Source organism: Lygodium microphyllum, chromosome 22 (assembly GCF_053477565.2).
Source record: "Lygodium microphyllum isolate KBCC chromosome 22, Lygodium_microphyllum_v1.1.10, whole genome shotgun sequence".
Lineage (NCBI taxonomy): Eukaryota > Viridiplantae > Streptophyta > Polypodiopsida > Schizaeales > Lygodiaceae > Lygodium > Lygodium microphyllum.
In genome coordinates, this window is record NC_141156.1 from 101,433,823 (window position 1) to 101,452,922 (window position 19,100).

Sequence of the window (19,100 nt, forward strand, 5' to 3'; positions counted from 1 at the left end):
ACATTTAAGAATAAGTAAGTCCACACTTTCATCCTTCTGATCCTCTATATCCAGAACATAATTGACATTCTCAATGATGAGTTGACTTAGTATATCTTCTCTCCCCTTCAGATATAGCATAGTGAACTAGAGCTTCATTTGTTGGTATTTCATTTCCCAACTTTAGTTTCAAGTAATGTGATCCCATATTTTAATGTAGGCCTTCTTGCATTAAGACCTCCACTTGTTGATTGAGTAGCATCATGACACGAAAACCCACAAATAGTATGCAAGGATCATGACCCTTGGATTGTCTCACATCCCCATACTTCTAAGGATTGTCTCACATCCCCACACTTTTGGCATGTCTACATCTTGGGACTTTATTAGGTAAAAATTCTTGTTTATGCAAGGCCTCCTTTTGTTGATTAAGCATAGGAGCTAGATGTACTATGCAACATTGTTTTTGTCAAAAATCAACATCTACAACTAGTTGAGTAATCACTTCATCAACCTTAAGCTACTCATGTGTCAAGGCCATCTTTAATAAGGTTTGGTCCAAAGAAGTCCCATGTGATGTTTGTCCCTATCAGATTGTAGAATTGTGCTACAAAACAAAATGGCATTAAAGCTTTGAATGGTGAAGATGTACCATTAGACCACACCTATTGGTGCTAAAAACTTGTCCTGATTTTTGAGCCAACTATTGTACATAAGGAAGTAATGTTGGATAAATAGGTTATCGTGAAGCTTATTATCAAAAATGTAAAAGTACATTTCATTGATTATGCTCTCATATTTACTACTTTGACAATAAGAAATGTGAACTCAAATCATACATCGATCTGTGTGCCAATGCATTGATTGAATCTCATTTTGCTCTTTGAGCAAGTAGTTTTCAACAAAGTCCACTGCAAAGACTATGGTATCTATAAGAGACAACTTCAAGCACTTGCCCTACCACCTATATGTAAAGTACTGTTTAAGGACCTAATTTTCTTAAAGCTATGTGAATTCACAAATAGCCAAATGCTTAATGGAAAACACTTTTTTTTTCTAAGTTTCTCCATTTTTTATTCAAACATGAGCATCATCAAACACGATGACTACAATAGCTTTTGTAATCTATTGATGCTCACATGGACAAAATAGAATATTCTTCATACCACATTCATCACAAATTTGGCCTGTAAGACATCCATATATGTGAAGTGTTAAATCCTCTTGCTTTGCACATACATCCCACATTTGTTTTAGCCCAAACAAAGAGTGCTCTAAAGCCACACATTTGCTATTTATGTTACAAGCACATGAACATTACCTCCCATAAAGGCCACTACCTAATTTGCACAATTGGGTGTGTTGCTTTGAACTGTGATAAAATGCCCTATCTATAGATGAAACAATGCATTAGAATCTCAAACTAAATAGCTATATAGGACACAAGCCTATGGTCACCTTGTATACCACATAGTGGTAGCCAATAGCACAAAATATCCATAATAGTAGAACATTCCTTTTGATATGCATGATATAGCATGTTTTAGAGACAAATTGCACAACCTCATTTCAATAGCATACAATGGCAAGTGATAATAGCCTCTAATGCACATGATAATGCATTCTAGTACATAGCATAAAATAACAAACATCCTTGAATATGCCACATAGCCTAGGATATCACTCAATAGCAAAGATGCAAGTGCTATGAGATTGTCAATGGTATTTTAACTCCTATGTAGTACACAATTGCAAACTGTGGCACAAACATAATTGTAATGAGTCATATATCAAACAATAGTTTAGATGCTCTTTCTTGCTATATAGCAAAGAATAGTAACTCAAATAATAGTATAGCAACAATTGCTATGAAATCTCCACATTGCCATATAGCACACAATAGCAATGAGAACATGCATTCCAATGCGCCCCATTGTAGTATAGATTTGTGAAAAATAGCAAGCATGCTAATCTGTACTATATTGTAGAAAATAGCACTTAAGTTGTGGCATGAGGATAATCTAGAATAGAATGCTACATAGCACAAAATAGCAAGCACTTACCCATGCTAATGCAATGGAGTACATAACTCACATTGAAGGACTATTGCAATGATAATACACTATACATTATTCAACACAATGTTGAAAAATAAACAAATGATGTATGCTCCAGGAAGAGCTGTCATGAATCCCATATGCACAATGAGGAGAGTGGAGAAGCTAAAAAGCAATAAAGACATGTACTTGGTTCACTTTTTGAATATATGCTATTGGTACTTTGTACTTCATTTTTGAGTCTCTGTCATGGTCCGCTCAAGTTTGTGTTTATGAGTCCAAGCCTACATCTTGGAACCTAATTCACTTGAGCAACAATTTGTCTTCTTGTCTATGTCACTATGAGTCTTGTTACCGACTTCCATCCTCCATAGTCAGTGCTATGCTCTAGGTCCATATTCTCTTTCATGGTATCAGAGCCCAGTCAGGCATGGCACTAATCCTCTAGCTTCATTTCACTCTTACCTAGCTCAACTTGAGCCTAGATCAACTCAGGACAAGTTTGGAACCCCCGTTCCTACTCCTCCTCAATGCCTTGCTTGGCAGCCATAGCCAAACTGCACCTACCTTCAGTTGAGCATTCAAATCTCACCATATAGGCTATATCAGCCCTTGCTTGCTTCACCAAAGTTGCTCCTTAGCTGAAGGCGCTCCCTACTATCACATCGAACGATGACATCACCCTCTACAGGACGCGACATTGTGCATAGACTGAAAACATCACAGTTCAGGATACTGAAATAATCCGTACGACTGTGCGCGTAGCATGAGGCGCAATCGAGGCAACCATCATAGGGGAATCGAAGCCCAGTACTTAAGCTTTCTTCCCATTTAAAAAATCTTTGGAAATGATGATGTATGCAACCCACACAGATTGAAAAACCAAGCCCTTGTCCTGGAACCCTAACTGGCAGCCATAGCTAAAGCTTGAAAACTTGATTTTTCCTCACTGGTCCTCCTCATTGAAGCCTCTGCAAATCAAACCTAATCAGATTCCAACAAGATTTTCTCTCCAAGCCAACGGGAAAAAGCTTCAAGAAGAAGATTAAGCATCAATGCCCAACATTGAGCTCCAAGAGAGTATATCCTTGATAATCATACAGTGCTGTTAAACACTAATCATTCTATGTTTTTTGACACATTGAGATACAACGCATCTACTGGTTATCTGAAACTGATTGCTGCTGGTCAGAAATGGCAGAGCTTGAGCAAATAGCAAAGTTTAATGGGGAAGGATTTCATGCCTGGACGGAGAAGACCATGTACCACCTTATGCGGAAAGATTTGTGGGACTTGTTTGAAGATGATGCAGATAGCAAGGGGGGAGATGATGAAGACGAGTTCATTGAATAAGACCAGCTCAAAACCAAAGAATGGAAGAAAATGAATAACAAGGCACTAGGTATCATTGGATGGGGACTAAGTGATGATGTAGTACATCATATATTTGGCATAATGCCAAATATGCTAGAATCACTTGGGAGGAACTTGATAGAATGTTCGGTACCCAAGCAAAGAACTCAAATGTAAAATTACTCATGTAGTTTTATAAACTAGATATCAAAGACAGTGCTTTTATGACCACACACATTAACAAGTTCAAGAGCCTGAAAACCCAGCTTGCAACTCTTAAAAAGAATATTGATGAAGATGAAGCAATAGTCGTACTGCTTGCAAGTGTAAACAAGGATCCATATGAGAACCTTGTGTCCACTCTAAGTAATGTTCCCAGTCTCTCACTCAAAGATATTGAGCACCCACTGCTTGATGGAGAAAGCAATTTTAAAAACAAAGATGTAAAAGAGACCAGCTCAACAGAAAATCTCCTATACACCAAAGGAGCTACTGGACCCAAAGGAAGGGGTCAAGGATTCAACACTGACGACAGAAGTCGGATGCAATGTCATTATTGTGGTAAGACTGGCCATATTGCCAGTGAGTGCTTTCACAAAAAAAGAGCACAACATATGCAGACTGACCACCACCAAGGTCAATTCATGAATGAAGAAGAAGAAAAAGATACTTCCACTACCATAAACAACTCTAACAAATTGTTCTAAGGAATTTGTTCCCATAGTGGATCTCTATGTTTCCCTTAGTGGCTTTGATTTGTAAAACCCTTGCCAAAGATGTAAAGTCTCAAGCTTTAACTTGACTAGGCTACTTATGAGCTAGTCTTCTGAGCCATGTTATCATGTGGGGGGGGGGGGCAAAAGCTAGCAAGTGTAGGGACTCATCATTTGAGGGGGGGTATTGAAAAATAGACAAATGATGTATGCTCAAAGAAGAGTTGTTTTGAATCCCATATGCACAGTGAGGAGAGTGGAGAAGCTGAAAAGCTATAAATACATGTACTTGGTTCACTTTTTGAATATATGCTATTGGTACTTTGTACTTCATTTTTGAGTCTCTCATGGTCAGCTCAAGATTGTGTTTATGAGTCCAAGCCTACATCTTGGAACCTAATTCACTTGAGCAACAGTTTGTCTTCTTGTCTATGTCACTATGAGTCTTGTGATCGACTTCCATCCTCCATAGTTAGTGCTATGCTCTAGATCCATATTCTCTTTCACACAAGTCATTTAGACAACAACAAATAGAAGTCTGCTATAGCACAAATGCTCTTGAGTTATAGTATGCATGCAATAGTTGTGATGAAATTGGCATATATTACATAATAGATATTAGTTGAAAATAGCACGGTCTCAAAATGTTCTCCTTTTCCTTGCTTCTTAAATGTCCTCTTGAACTTGCTTCTAAGTAAGGGTCATTTTTCTTTTATACTCATGCTTCACTATGGATTCATCTTTCCTTAAAGATAGTCTTAGTCTCACCATGATGTTGCCTCCATTTTAAAGTTGTGATGACTAGCCCCTCTTGGACTCATTCCTCTACAACTTATACTTCCACAATTAGTGGCTTCATGTCTAGCTAATACAAATCCTATGAAGTGTGGATTAAAAAATGTCCATAGTAGGATCTGTGAGAGTGCATAGCAAAATGAAAAGAGAAAAATGAGATAAGGAAGAGAACATAGGTGAGAGAATGAACAATTTGACTACAATGGCTAAAGGATACAAGGCTACAATAGTCATCCCCAACATGCAATATTGGGTGTCAGTGTGGGTATTAGACATCATTAGGGGGATGAAAGAATGAGAAGGGTTGGCTAATGACAAAGGATCAATGACAGATAAAGAGAGAGAGAGAGGACAAGCCACCTATGTATAGGCAAACATGGGCCACAATTTGTAATAAAGTGTGCATGCCCATACTATGGATCCTATAGTGCCCAAAAAGAAATGCACTAATGTTCCCTTAACCTAAAGTGTGTAAAGCACATAAAATGATAGACAACTATGACGCTAGATCTCCTAATGTCCTCATCTAACTTGGATTGAGACTCATAGGTAGGAGATGAAGATAGAAGACACACACGTGTACTAACTCCCCCTCTCAAATCCTGGATCTGGCAGAACTCCATAAAAGATGTGGATCCAAGGTTAGTAAGAGAAGTGTCAATGCTCATGAAGTCCATTCACTAAAGAATGCTTGCCAAGGAGCAAGACCCTCTCTCTAGGAAAAAATTTGATCAAACAAAAGGCCAACACATAACAAAGGAAACAATGGGGCCTCAAATGGGTCATTCTTGGAAACACCAATTGAGGATGGGTGATCCAAGCCTCTAACCCAACTATGAGATGATAGCAAGGAGTTGTCAAAGGCACCATAACCTGCATAGAAACAAGGACCAAGAACCAAATCATGGGGGATGGTGATTTGATGACAAAGGAAATAGGTCGCCGCATAAAGGAAAGGCCCAAGGGAGACTATAATCCATCAAGAAGCTCCTCAAGATCCTCGAAATCCCCTCTGAAACACAAAGAGCCAAGGAATCCACACCTATGTCACCAGTATCATCTTTCTTTTTTGTGTGTTTTTATGGATTTCTTGAGTTTAGCCAAATCTTCCCTCCTTCAATGCATGCAACCAAAGACAGTGGCAATCAAGATGCATTTCAATCCATGACCATGTCACACCACTCAATCAAGGGAGAAGAGTTTGAGTTTGTGTTTTCTATTTGAGTTTTAAGTTAGTTTTTTGTATTCATTGTGTTTTTTGTTTTTGAGAGTGTATTCTCCTACTCTAACAAATCCAATCTTTTCCGTGAAAAGAGATGGAAGATACAAGGGAACCACCAAAGGAGACAGTGGGGGATGGAATGAAACATGTGGGATAAAGGTACACAAGTAGAATGGGTGCAACAATGGAAAACTACATCGGAGGGCCTTACACCATGGAAGAGGAATGGAGCATTTATAACCCCCTCCTACCAACTTTCACAAGAGTAGCTCTTGTAGAAGATTCCTCAACAAAGACTGTCTCCTCAATGAAGGCAACTTGGGTCTCAAGTCTAGTAAGGCCATAAATTGAGAGGAGATGGAATCCCAAGTTCAGAACATGTAGGGCCTTTAAAATGGAGCTCGGTAAATGGTCAAATAATAGAGGCAAAGGTTCCAACACCACTAATAGGCACTAAAGAAATATCACCCCAATAGTGATAATACTTGATGGATGGAGATACTATAGCAAATTTCCTTGAGAAGTCATATGACTCAATGCACAATTGTCAATGAGTCAAGGCCATTTAGAAGATGAGACAGTTGAAGAAGGCTTCTCCACCTAATGAATGTGAAGAAGCATGGACTGTGGTAATAGTTGTTATTGAGGTAGATGTAGATCCACCCTTTGCTCTTGGATGAAGGTGAGGGTATTTCTTTGAGCACTTCTCCTTGGGGTACGAGGTCTTCCCACAATGAGGATACCTAGGATTGCGCTTCTCAAAAAAATCTATATCAGATTTTGAAGGTGACTCTAACTTCTGCCTCATTTCTTGCTTTTTCTTGGCTTGTCATGTACCTATAAATAAGATTGCAAAAGCACAGCCATGTGCATGGCCCCTACCAGAATCTATCTCCCTTTAATGCACATCCTAGTCAAGCACCAACAGCACTAGCTCCTCCCTAGTGATAGTCTCCCGTATACAAGAGGAAAGAATACATGTGTAGAACACATCATAGGTTGGTAACGGAAATGTTAAAGAAGTGTCAGAGCTAGGTACTTTGAAAAAATGTCGTAAGCTCATCCCAAATCACCTCCATCTAATGGATGCGATCCAAGAATCTATGAGACAGGCGTAGCTTCAATTGGAGAATTAGACAATCCCCAAATATACAGACCCAACAGAGAGTCAACAATCCCTTCTATAGCAGTGTGGATACCTCTTACATGCACAAGCACAAAATCTACAACTCAAAAGGAGAAAAGAGTGGCCTCTAGCATTTAGACGATCCCATAATGCTACCAAGTCCAAGGTCACGTCATAATGGGGATCCATAGTAGGTCGGGGTGTAGGGATTGCAACAAACTCCCAAAGGTTGTAGATGTTGAGGATGCATTAACTTTGCAAGACCATAAAGGGGGACAAACTTGACTCTATATGACCATACATGATAGTTCATCTTGTCCAGCTTATTGAATGCAAGTAGAAAAGGTAGATTAAGCACCTGCACATGGGATGACATTTTTGCCAATTGGGAACCAAAAACCCCCGGAGAATATGAAGGGAGAGAATGATAGGATGATTGTTGGTTTGCATGATCTCAATCCACACGATCCCCCAAAGCATACACATCAACCATAAATGTCCCTTGAAAAAAAACACTTGCAAGAAAACTAAAGAAAAGTTGTTACACCTAGAATGTTCTCCACCTATTCAAGGTCTATCCCTCTATTGGTCAACAAAAGTGGATGTACATTAGTATAAATAAGAAATATCTTAGGTAAGATGGACAAAACGATGTAGAGTAGTGAGGTAGAGCAATAAATGCAATTGAAAATAGGTATGCAACCTATGAACACATCCAATCAAGGGGCTAATAAAGGACCATGAGTGCCTAGAACTGCAATGGTTTGCTCCACAATGGTCTCCCAACCAATGGGAAGCTACCCATGCACAAGTGTTGAATCAAAAAAGCTACCTACACTAAAACATAGGCAAAAAGTAAAGATACCCCTATAAAAGAGGCAATCCAATTTGAAATACGTGCCAATCAAATTGCTGATGTGTTTCCTAGTTGCAAGAGAAGGCTCCTAGAATGTAGATGCAAATTTGAAATGCATCTTTTCACCTAAATTAAGTACAACCTAGCTTGCAAATGTGTTCCCCAAACTCTAAACTTGCCACCACTTCAAGTATGAGGTCCCAACTATAAAACACCACGGATAAAGTTATGATTTGCACAAAAAGCATGTGTGACAATGTCTATCCTGCAATAAATGCAATAGTAAGGGGCTAAGAAACATGCCACCCTACACTAATTGATGATCAATCACAAAACTTCATGTACACTTGTATCTTAGCATTGAACTTTTCAAAAAGATTGGTGAAACGTTTTGGATGCAAGATGATTTTGTACTAATTATAGTATTGAATGAATGTTAGGGCTTACATTGATAGTTATAATCAAGAGCCACCCAAACCCTTGACTATCAACTCAATACATGATTCCGCACAACACCCATCTTGGTGACCAGCTAATTGAAGCCATGGTCAACTTTTTTATAGCACACAAGGCTCCATCACTGCCTTTGAGAATGAAACACTTGACCTTGGTTTTAAGGCACCATTTCACCACCACCAGAGCTGGTGGGTCTTAGCTTCATAAGATTTTTAAAAGTAGACATTGTTATTCATGTTTAGACTTAAACATATGGTTGGAAGAGGACATGGTTGTTTCTAAATGGAGCCTTGCACTAACCACGAGTTCCTTAAGGCATCAAATTCCTTTGTATAAATAATCCAAGGCAATAGCATATATTAGTTCTAACCTTGCATAAAAGCCTCTAGATGTTTGAAAGATGAGCCATCGTGTTGCATGGCCGATTGGGCAGAATGACTCAAGCCAATAGCTCGATGCCGCATATCCTCATCTTCCATGACATCTCTGATTAAAATGGATACATCACTAGCTTGCATTTTTGTCATTGGAATCCCCCTCCCAACTCTCCAATGTTGCTCTACAAGCACCCTATTGGTAAATTGGTCTGTAAAAAGGGGGCAACAAACCATGGGTACTCCCATTGTTATGGACTCAAGCACTGAATTCCAACCGCAGTGCGTTACAAATGCACCAATGGCTGGATGTTCCAAGACCCTGACTTGTGAAGCCCATGGGACTATGAGCCCTTTCCCTTGAGTCCTTAGGTTAAAATCCTTCATAAACCGTTCTAGTTGCTGCTGATGTTGCTCTTTACATCTAAGAACCCAAAGAAAAAGTTTTCCACTTGCTTCAATTCCCAAGGCAAGCTGCTCCAGCAGCTGTTCTTGCAATAGGACTTTGCTACCAAAAGCGATGTACACAACAGAATGTCGTGTCTGTCTGTCCAGCCATGAAAGACAAGCAGCATCTTTGTGCTGGGTGCTTTGAGTGAGACCATAAAACAGTGGTCCAAGTGTTATAACAGGAGGTGTGGAGGGCAGTGATGAGAGTGCTCCTTTCTCCAGATGATCAGATGTATTGACTATAATGCAATCAGCAGTTTTGATGAGTGCCTTCATCTGCATCAGGTGAGGTTTTGGAAAGCTGCTGGAAAGGAAGGCAGCTGCATGATCCTTGGCAAATGGCAGGCCAGGTATGTTGAGCTCCAAGTGATCACAAACCTCAGGACCTGCAATATCAAATATGCTTGAATGCAAATTATTCTATTAGTCTTCAACATCATGAGTTTTTGCGACAGGAGGGACCGCATACCCAGCTACATTGCATTGGGGGGAAGGGGTTGCTGGCCAGGGGTGTGGAGGCAGTGCATACATAGGTTGGTCCAGCTCAAGGCCACCCTCTTTTCCCTTCCTTTACCCTATAGTGTTCAACATCATGAGTTTTTGCGAGGGAGGGACTGCACACTTAGCTAGGTCACATTTAGGGCAGGGAGCTGCTGGCCTGGAGTGTGCAGGTACCTCCCTCGCAGAAACTCATCATATTGTAGTCTTTTACCATGTGGGAATTATAGTGACAATTTGTGTAAAACTTCTTGTGTCAAATTCTGATAGAGTCAAGTCTCACACATGAACAACTCGTATAATCGCAGGAAACAGAATCAATGCTGCTACCTTTTGGTTCCATCAGCTCTTCTGCGGCGTGGATGGAAGTACAGAGCCATGTGGCGCAAGCAGCCCAGAGAACAACCCACCTGACATTGCATTTGCGGGCAACATTCCGGGTCCATTGCAGGAAGGAATCTGAGATGAGGCAGGAAACCCTAGCGGGCACTGCTGCTGATGCGCCGCCATCGCCAGCGTGCTCAAAGCCGCTCCTGATGAGGCTCTCGAGTGCGGCCGCCTGCAGCGATTCGAGCCGACCGCGGTCAAAGACAGGCAGTTTGGAGATCGGGCCCTGCGCAGGTGCCTCCACATCGCGATCGAAGACAGGCATTTGGGAGGTCGGGCCCTGTGCGGATGCCTCCACATCGGAAGAGAAGGGCTGATCATCGTCGGGGGCCGGCAGGCCGTCTTGGAGGGCCACGAATCGAAGACTGCCGACGTGCTGCTTGCAGCTGTTGTGATTGTTGGCGGCAGCAGAGAACTCCACCATTAATCTATCGTACAGGTTCCTTTGCGTGCATACGAAGGTGACTATGGCACCCCTCGATACGAGGCGCAGGGCGAGGTGCAGCATGGGGTTGAGGTGGCCTTGATCAGGGAACGGAACCATAACGGCGTGCAGAGAAGAGCTGTCCAGTAACTGTTCCTTCTCCATTATTGTTTGCTCTGTGCGTGTGTGTGGCTTCTTCACCGACGAATGTGTGCGGGGGGGGGGGGGGTTTTGGCGGTGTTTTCACTAGATCAAGCCTATTCAGTGAGGGATGGGTTATTGGCTTATTAGCATCAAGCCCATTCACCAAGGAATGTGTATTGGCTCGGTATCCGGATCTTTTCATATGTGCAAGCATTATCTACGCTTGCAGTTATTTTATTTGTGCGATCACTTACCCATGCCCCTTGCCACTTGGGCTATTTGCAAGCAAGCATATCATGCTTTCTTTGTTCAAAGGAGAAAGCAGTGCTCTTAGTGGAATAATGATCAAAGGATTGGAATTTCAAAGCGAAAGGATGAGTATGAACACATCATAAAAGATTCCTCGAGTTAAGGAAAAAAAATTGCTACTATTGGTGTAATGATCAAAGGCTTCATTTTCGGTGTTTGGACCTTCTTATCAGACATTTTTTTGGTGAAAGGAAAGTGCATACAAAGACATTATGAAAAGTGAACTTGTGTAATAAAAGTTATTGTGACCTTACTGTGGCACATGGTGCTTACATGGCACATGGTGCTTACAATCTAATCTTATTTGGTAGACACAGTGTAGATTACATGTATTTTCACCTTGAAAAAAAGAGAGTTACTCTAGTGGCTATGCCATTTATTGAGAGGAAGGTTCCAAAGAATTTATTTTGTTCACCTTTATATGCATTCTTCTCATTTAAGTAAGAACTAGCATTCACCGCAAGGAATGCTATGCCACTAAGTGGGGTGCAAGGGAAGTGAAGCTGTCGTGCTATCACAAAAACATCACATGCTTTACTCTCCTCTACTCACAACCCCTATCACAAAAACATCACGTGCTTTACTCTCCTCTACTCACAACCCCTCTATCTCTCACCCCTTTTACACCTCCCCCCTCTATATTCACACTCACTCGCTCAATCACTCTCTCCCTCCCTCTCTTGCCCTCTCTCTCTCTCTCTTATACACATGTATAAAAGGCCTGATATGCATTTGCATGAAGGAGTACATAGACTCATATATCCATGCAATAACCATGCACCAAACTTGTAAACTTGTATCCATACTTGCTTTGCACAACAATTAGAAGTAGCTCTAGATGATCCTTCGATGCTACAATGAGAAATAACATCGCTACGGTGAAACGAACCACAAATGAAAGATGTATGAACCACACCACAAAGTTTAAGTTTATCTAAGCATTACATGCAAACTCTCTGTATTAATAACCCACATAGGTGAAGCAAAGCCTGAAACCAAAGTTTATTTTAGAGACTGCGCCAATAACCTTGCACCACAAATTCAAGTATCAACAAACCACAAAGTGTCACTCTTTGATTGTGCCTATGCATCTACATTCAAATGTTACAAAATTTTTGAAACTTCCCATAGGGTCTAACCAAAACGAAGCTTTCTTTTCTTTGAGAAATAACAGGGAAAATGTTCACTCTCCAATATAGCATGGCTAGCGAAGCAAGTCCCATCGCCACTCTTCGTCTTATTGATGGTATAGGGGACATGATAGTCTTTTCTCTCTTTCTTGCACCTAAAATTTTAGAAGCCCGCAACGTAAATGTAAGCACATCTAACAACCAACAAAGATTACTTAACATTAAAATAACAATACCTGGCCTAACATCCGCAAACCACTCGGTAGGCTTTGTCATAGCTTGATGCAACATAAAAAAACAATTGAGGTCTTTAGATTCATACATCGCCCACCCTCTTGGTACTCTATCAGTGTGAGATCGTCAAAACCTCTTATCTTATTCAGCTTCACCCATATGCACTTGAAAACGCTTATATCCACAATGTATTCCTCCCTCCCCTGGTCTATGCCTCTCCTTTGTTTGCGACCCCTCTCCCACACAATTTTTACATCTCTCCCTATATTTTCACACACACACACACACACACACTCTCTCTCTCTCTCTCATGTACACATGCATAAAAGGATAGATATGCATTTGCATCTAGGTGTATAGAGACTCACATATGTATGCAATGCCTTTTATGCACCAAACTTATAAAATTTACCCATACGTACTTGTGCCTTGGCCCACCAGTAAAAGAAGATGGCAAAACCACCCTTTTACCAACAAAGGCACCAATAATTCCCACTGGCCCATCATCCATCACTCCCATCATATCTGCTAAGCCCTTATAAACTTCCCAGCGTAAAACCAATTGATTCTAACGACACCAAGCCAACCTACATTGCTCTATACTACAATAAGCATCAACAATAAATTGTTGCAACAATCGACCACCCCACAACCCGAAATGCATAAAATTGCATCTAAGTAACACAATCCTTATTAGACAATCCATGTATATTAATTGGAACATCAACACCACTATAAGGTACCTTTACATGCCAACCATCATCACCCATAGGAAAAAGAAGAACGTATAGCATTGGCATATATGCCCTATGCAAGTTTGAAATAGCAATACATCGTCCATCTTGACTATAAACATGTATGTCTCGATGATCAAGAGTATTCTCATCACCTTATCCTGGCATGATAGCCACAACCTCAGTTGCCACTAGAGCTGAGTATTGTCTATTAGCATGTTGAACCCCAAAAATAGTCATTCTCAAAGCATGTAAGGGATTGTTTTGCAATTGCATACCCACAAATCTAAAAGCGTATGCATATGCATTGTGTTGATGCATCATAAACTGAAGCTCCCCAAGCAAATTTGGCAATAAATTAGGCATAACATCCAACCGATTAGATAACTCATGCTTAGTATCATAAACATAAAGTTGTGCAAATCTTGGCCTTTCCTATCGTTGCACATTAGGAATCAAAGGGCCTATACGATGATAAATGGAGCCATGCACTCTAAAGGTATAAGAATTTTCCACAACATACAAAATCTCATCAATATTGGTATCAAGTGACACAAATGCAAGAGCACTATTATATGCTCGTATATTAATTTTAAATACTCTGCTTTGAGGATGCATATAATGTAATAAATCGTGCAATAGCTGTGGTGGATATTGCAACGGTGGCAATATTACTTTTCCATTTTGACAACAATGTTTACCAAACAAAATTGACCCCTGCACTTGAGTCTCACATCTCCACAATCTAGCCAAACATCGCTCACACATCTTAGAAAGACTCCCCATGGAATGCACAATCAGGTCTTGAAATAGTAATATTGTGGTCGCAGGATGAATATCCATTGCAAGCAAAGAATGTAAAATGGAGCAAAAACCTCCATTTCAAGGACTAAAGGTTGGAGCATTATTGCCATGTGACTCATTAATCACAGGATTTCCTAGATTTTGGTGATTTTCAGCATCACAATTATAATCATTAGCAAATTGCTGCTCAATCAAACTATGAAGTCCCTCATGAATCAAGCTACTATGATTTAGAGCCTCTCCTTGCAAAATGTTATGACATTCAACTATGGTAGAACACATCTCTTTGTGCCCCCTCAAGCCATGTTTTGCCATTTGAGCCCTAAGCCTAGCAACATGTCGTCATCTATGTCGTGTAGAGTTGAGTCTATGCATATGGATACAGAACACATAATCCCTGCTGGTTGTTCGATGCAAAAATCCCATATTGTTTGGATTCTCACAAAGCCTGCACATCAAGAGAGACCATGCATTCTTTCAAGGAGAGACTTGATTGGGATTAGTATTTTCAAAAAGACTTAAAAGTAGAATCAATCTAGAATCACATAATCCAAAATACTACATCAATTTAAATCAGCACAATCCTCCTACGCGCAAGGAATATATCTATAGATCAAACCCCAACAAAGAGACAATGGACACATACATAGAATTATAAATGTGATCAATGTTTACAAACTCTTTAAAAGAGAGAAAAATACATCATAGATTGAAGCTCCCCAATAAATTGAACCAAATGTTGGAGAGAGAGAGAGAGAGAGAGAGAGAGAGAGATGAATATTCAAACATTACAATTAGACCATACAATTAGATAATATTACTCACATGCATTACACCACAAAAATGAATAAATCCACATTGTAGGCACCCATTACATTTTACTCAATTTAGTCTCGTTACAAAAAAAGAAAGCACACATTATCACAAAAAAAGCAGTGGCCCAAGCACTTCAAAATAACATAAGCGAGACAACAATAGATCATAACCTTCATCCAAATGTTGAGAGAGAGAGAGAGAGAGAGAGAGAGAGAGAGAGAGAGAGAGAGAGATGAATATTCAAACATTACAATTAGACCATACAATTAGAGAATATTACTCTCGCATACATTACACTGCAAAAATCAATGAAGTTGTTGTTAGATATGATCAATGCCCCACCCTCATTAGGTACTACCAATGATCCATGGTGCTCAAAGTTGTAAGGCCCCCATTATGAGGAGAAGCCAAGTGTGAGCCCGGACATTGGTGGAGTCCTGACTTGTATATCAGATGAGGTCTATGTGACCGGATGGCAAAAAGGTGACCATTGTGGGTCTAATCTTTGGGTTAGACAGAGTGGTTAAGCTGGTAGCAACTCGAGGCACATTGCATTGAGTTGCGTAGTAAGGGAGTTAAAAGGGGCCCCTATTGTGGGGTCCGGGGGCCGCGAAAGCGGCCCCTGGCTGGGGGGTCCCAGGGGGGCCAGCGGCCCCCCTGGCGGGGGTCCGGGGGCAGCGCCCCCAGCCCGATGGTAAAGGGAATATTCCCTGGAATATTCCCTGGCCGACTAGTGGAGGCTCATATGGTAGGTCGGTCAGCAGGCTGACCTAACGACCTTCGCGGGCTATAAAAGCTAAACCCCTTCACACTCATCTTTCACCCAGTCAGAGTTGTTGTTCCAGCTAGCCTTAAGCTCTTCACCTATCTTCTGTCTAGATCGCCATCTAAGCTTCATTTAGTGGAAGCGCATGGGTGGACAGAGCCATCTTTGTATCAGTTGTTTGGAGTTAAAGAATTTTACTGATTCTCCTCTTATCTGTTGTGTACTCTCTATCTCTTTCTCAGATTCTGTTCGCTGCGCCGTGTAATATTTTACAGTTGTATCCACATTGCAAGGCATGATAATTCTTTATATAGATCAAACCTCAAGAAAGAGGTCTCACATCCTTACATGAAAACCAATATAAGCTTTACAAAAAGGAAGCACACATCATCACGAAAAAAGCACTGGCCCAAGCACTTTGATACATACTACATTGCAAAAATCAATGAAGTTTTTTGTCTAGATTGCAAGACATAATAAGTTTATCTATAGATCAAACCTCAACAAAGAGACAATACACACATACATAGAATTATAAATGCGATTTATGTTTACAAACTCTAAAAGAGAGAAAAATGCATCATAGACTGAAGCTCCCCAATAAATTGAACCAAACGTTGGAGAGAGAGATATATATATATGAATATTCAAACATTACAATTAGACCATACAATTAGAGAATATTACTCACATGCATTACACCACAAAAATGAATAAAGTTATATCTACACTGTTTGACATGATAATGATAATGATAATTCTTTGTACAAATCAAACGTCAAGAATGAGACATCACACCACATTATAGGTACCCAATATATTTTACTCAATTTAGTCTTGTTACAAAAAAAGAAAGCACACATCATCACAAAAAAAGCAGTGGCCCAAGCACTTCAAAATAACATAAGTGAGATAACAATAGATCATAATCTTCATCCAAATGTTGAAGAGAGAGAGAGAGAGAGAGAGAGAGAGAGAGAGAGAGAGAGAGAGAGAGAGAGAGAGAGAGAGGTGAATATTCAAACATTACAATTAGACAATACAATTAGAGAATATTACTCTCACATGCATTACACTGCAAAAATCAATAAAGTTGTATCCACATTGCAAGACATGATAATTCTTTATATAGATCAAACCTCAAGAAAGAGGTATCATATCATTACATTAAAACCATATAAGCTTTACAAAAAGGAAACACACATCATCACAAAGAAAAGCATTGGCCCAAGCACTTTAAAATAAGATATAAGCGAGACAATAATAGATCATAAGCCTCATCCGAGCAAGTCCTCCTCAATTGTGACCATTCATTTGACGACTCAATTGTTGTAGCAAGGCATTAAACCTATTAACATTCATTTGAAACTGCAAGAACGGTAGTTGACAACCCCTCTGGCAAATCACAGGCTCATGGTAATCACCAAGCCCCCAAAACAATGCCCACATATCATTTAGCAACAAATTCATCAACCTGCTTGTCTCAGAGACAATTGCTGAAAGTTCCCTCACTCCACCACCCAAACCACTTGAGATTTGTTGAAGAACACTCTGGGTGTGCTTTGTCTCACACACAATACCGTACAAACCTTTAGCTTGTTCATGCAACTCTATAGAGTAATTGGCAAGCGCATGATCGACATGTGTGGATAAACTCATCTGCAATTCCATCAACTCATTCATCTTGGTCTCCAGACGTTTAAACTCCAAAGAACTTGAAGAAGCCTTTGTGTTTCTTCGAATCGTTGATGTCATTGTGGATTTAGTAACATGCCCTCCCTATTGCCTTGCCACTTCTTTCATCTTTCGCACATTAACTTTATTCACTCTATTAAACTCCAGATTTTGGCTACAACAAAATACACAAATTACTATCTCCCCAAAAAGTACACAATACCTTGACGCAAATACAATTAGAATAACTATCTCCCATACCCATGAGAATGGCTCCAAGCAGGCAAGCATCAAAGAGATGATGTTGTGGCTGTTTTCTTTAATTCAATCGACTGAATTGCATTCAATGGAGTCGAATGCACTATGTCTGGAACATCGTCCATTGCTTTGCTTTGTTCCATGATAACTACACAAAACTTTCAATAGAGTATAAGAGTCCCAATAGAGAAATCTCAAAGCCATTGAAGACACAATTGATAAACACATTTGTAACTGAAAACCCTAAATTGAAAGTGTCTTGGACTCAAAGACAAAAAAATAGTTATGCATGAACACGTGTGTAAACAACCATGCATGAGCGCATACATACACAGTGCTCGCCAAAAGCCAATTAATGATTCCCCTCTTGAATGGATGTCCATTCATCCACATGTGCACATGACACTCACTAAAGGCCCAACAAGCATCACTCAAACTTGAAGATATGTTAGTCTCGAGGATATCCTAGACTCGGAAGTGAAAGAATGCACACGTATTAGGCCCAACACGCATAATCAAATGCATATATGGCCATGCCTTAGCACATGCACACATTGCTCAACAAATGCCGGCTAAGTATTATCTAACCTCCCTCCTCTTCCCCCATGCCCTCTCTCTCTCTCTCCATGCCCTACTAATGGATGTTCGTTCATCTACATCCATAGATAGGTCTTACCAAAGGCTCGAATGTGTTGAAGATCTAAAGGTGTTCGACGCTCAAAGATGAATGAATACCAATGTGAAAATATGAAAAAATAAATTATTAAAATGAGTTCAAAAAATTTTAATAATTTAGAAGAGATAGACAATTTTTTTCAAAATGGAGGTTTTCATAAACTGAATCAAATACAACAAACTCATTTAAAAACTCTTGCAGAGGTTATATATATCAAGTATGTGGCGATTTTCAATTTGCAAGACATAGACAATGTTTTTCAAAATGGAGATTTTCAAGGATGTGCTTATGCAGCGACTCATCCAAGTTAACATTGCCAAAAACCTATCTAAATAAACTTTAAAAGAAGCAAGTTGCACATCAAGGGCAATGTTCTCGAGTGTAAGGGGATGACCCCACACTGCGATTCATCTGGGTTAACATTACCGAAAACCTATTAAGACAAACTTTCAAAGAAGTAAGTTGCACATCAAGGGAAACATTCTCATTCTTGTGAGCAATTAACTCACATACGCCATCCTCTATACGACAAGCACTATCATTAAGATCTTTCATCTTCTCATCATGATCATCCAAGGATCCAATACGTGGCCAATATTTTCGGACATGGTCATATATCTTCCCTATGTAACCCTTGATTTCTTCTAACTCATCCTGTATCCTCACCCCATCACAAAGGTTCCCTTCATATTTCTCCTCCAAAATTCTCTCAATCCTCTGCAGATGACTACCAATGCTCTCATTCAGAGAAATCGAAGCCCTTCGACGTCGAAATAGTGCTTTCAGTTGCTTCTCAAGCCCATCCAAACGATAAATGACTCTCAAGAAACTAACAAAACTTTCATACCCTCCGACATGCCTGAGT

The 19,100-nt window shown here is 40.0% G+C and overlaps 1 protein-coding gene across 1 annotated transcript; it reads right to left on the bottom strand.

Moving 5' to 3' along the window:
- Positions 1-8,509: 8,509 nt before the first annotated feature.
- On the bottom strand, positions 8,510-10,929 carry LOC148017449 (myricetin 3-O-rhamnosyltransferase UGT77B2-like). Its single transcript, XM_087663262.1, has 2 exons — positions 10,210-10,929; positions 8,510-9,767 (listed from the first exon to the last, which is right to left on the bottom strand). The coding sequence occupies exons 1-2, from the start codon at positions 10,853-10,855 to the stop codon at positions 8,923-8,925; spliced, it is 1,491 nt and encodes a 496-aa protein (XP_087519388.1). The 5' UTR covers positions 10,856-10,929; the 3' UTR covers positions 8,510-8,922.
- Between the last annotated feature and the right edge of the window lie 8,171 nt (positions 10,930-19,100).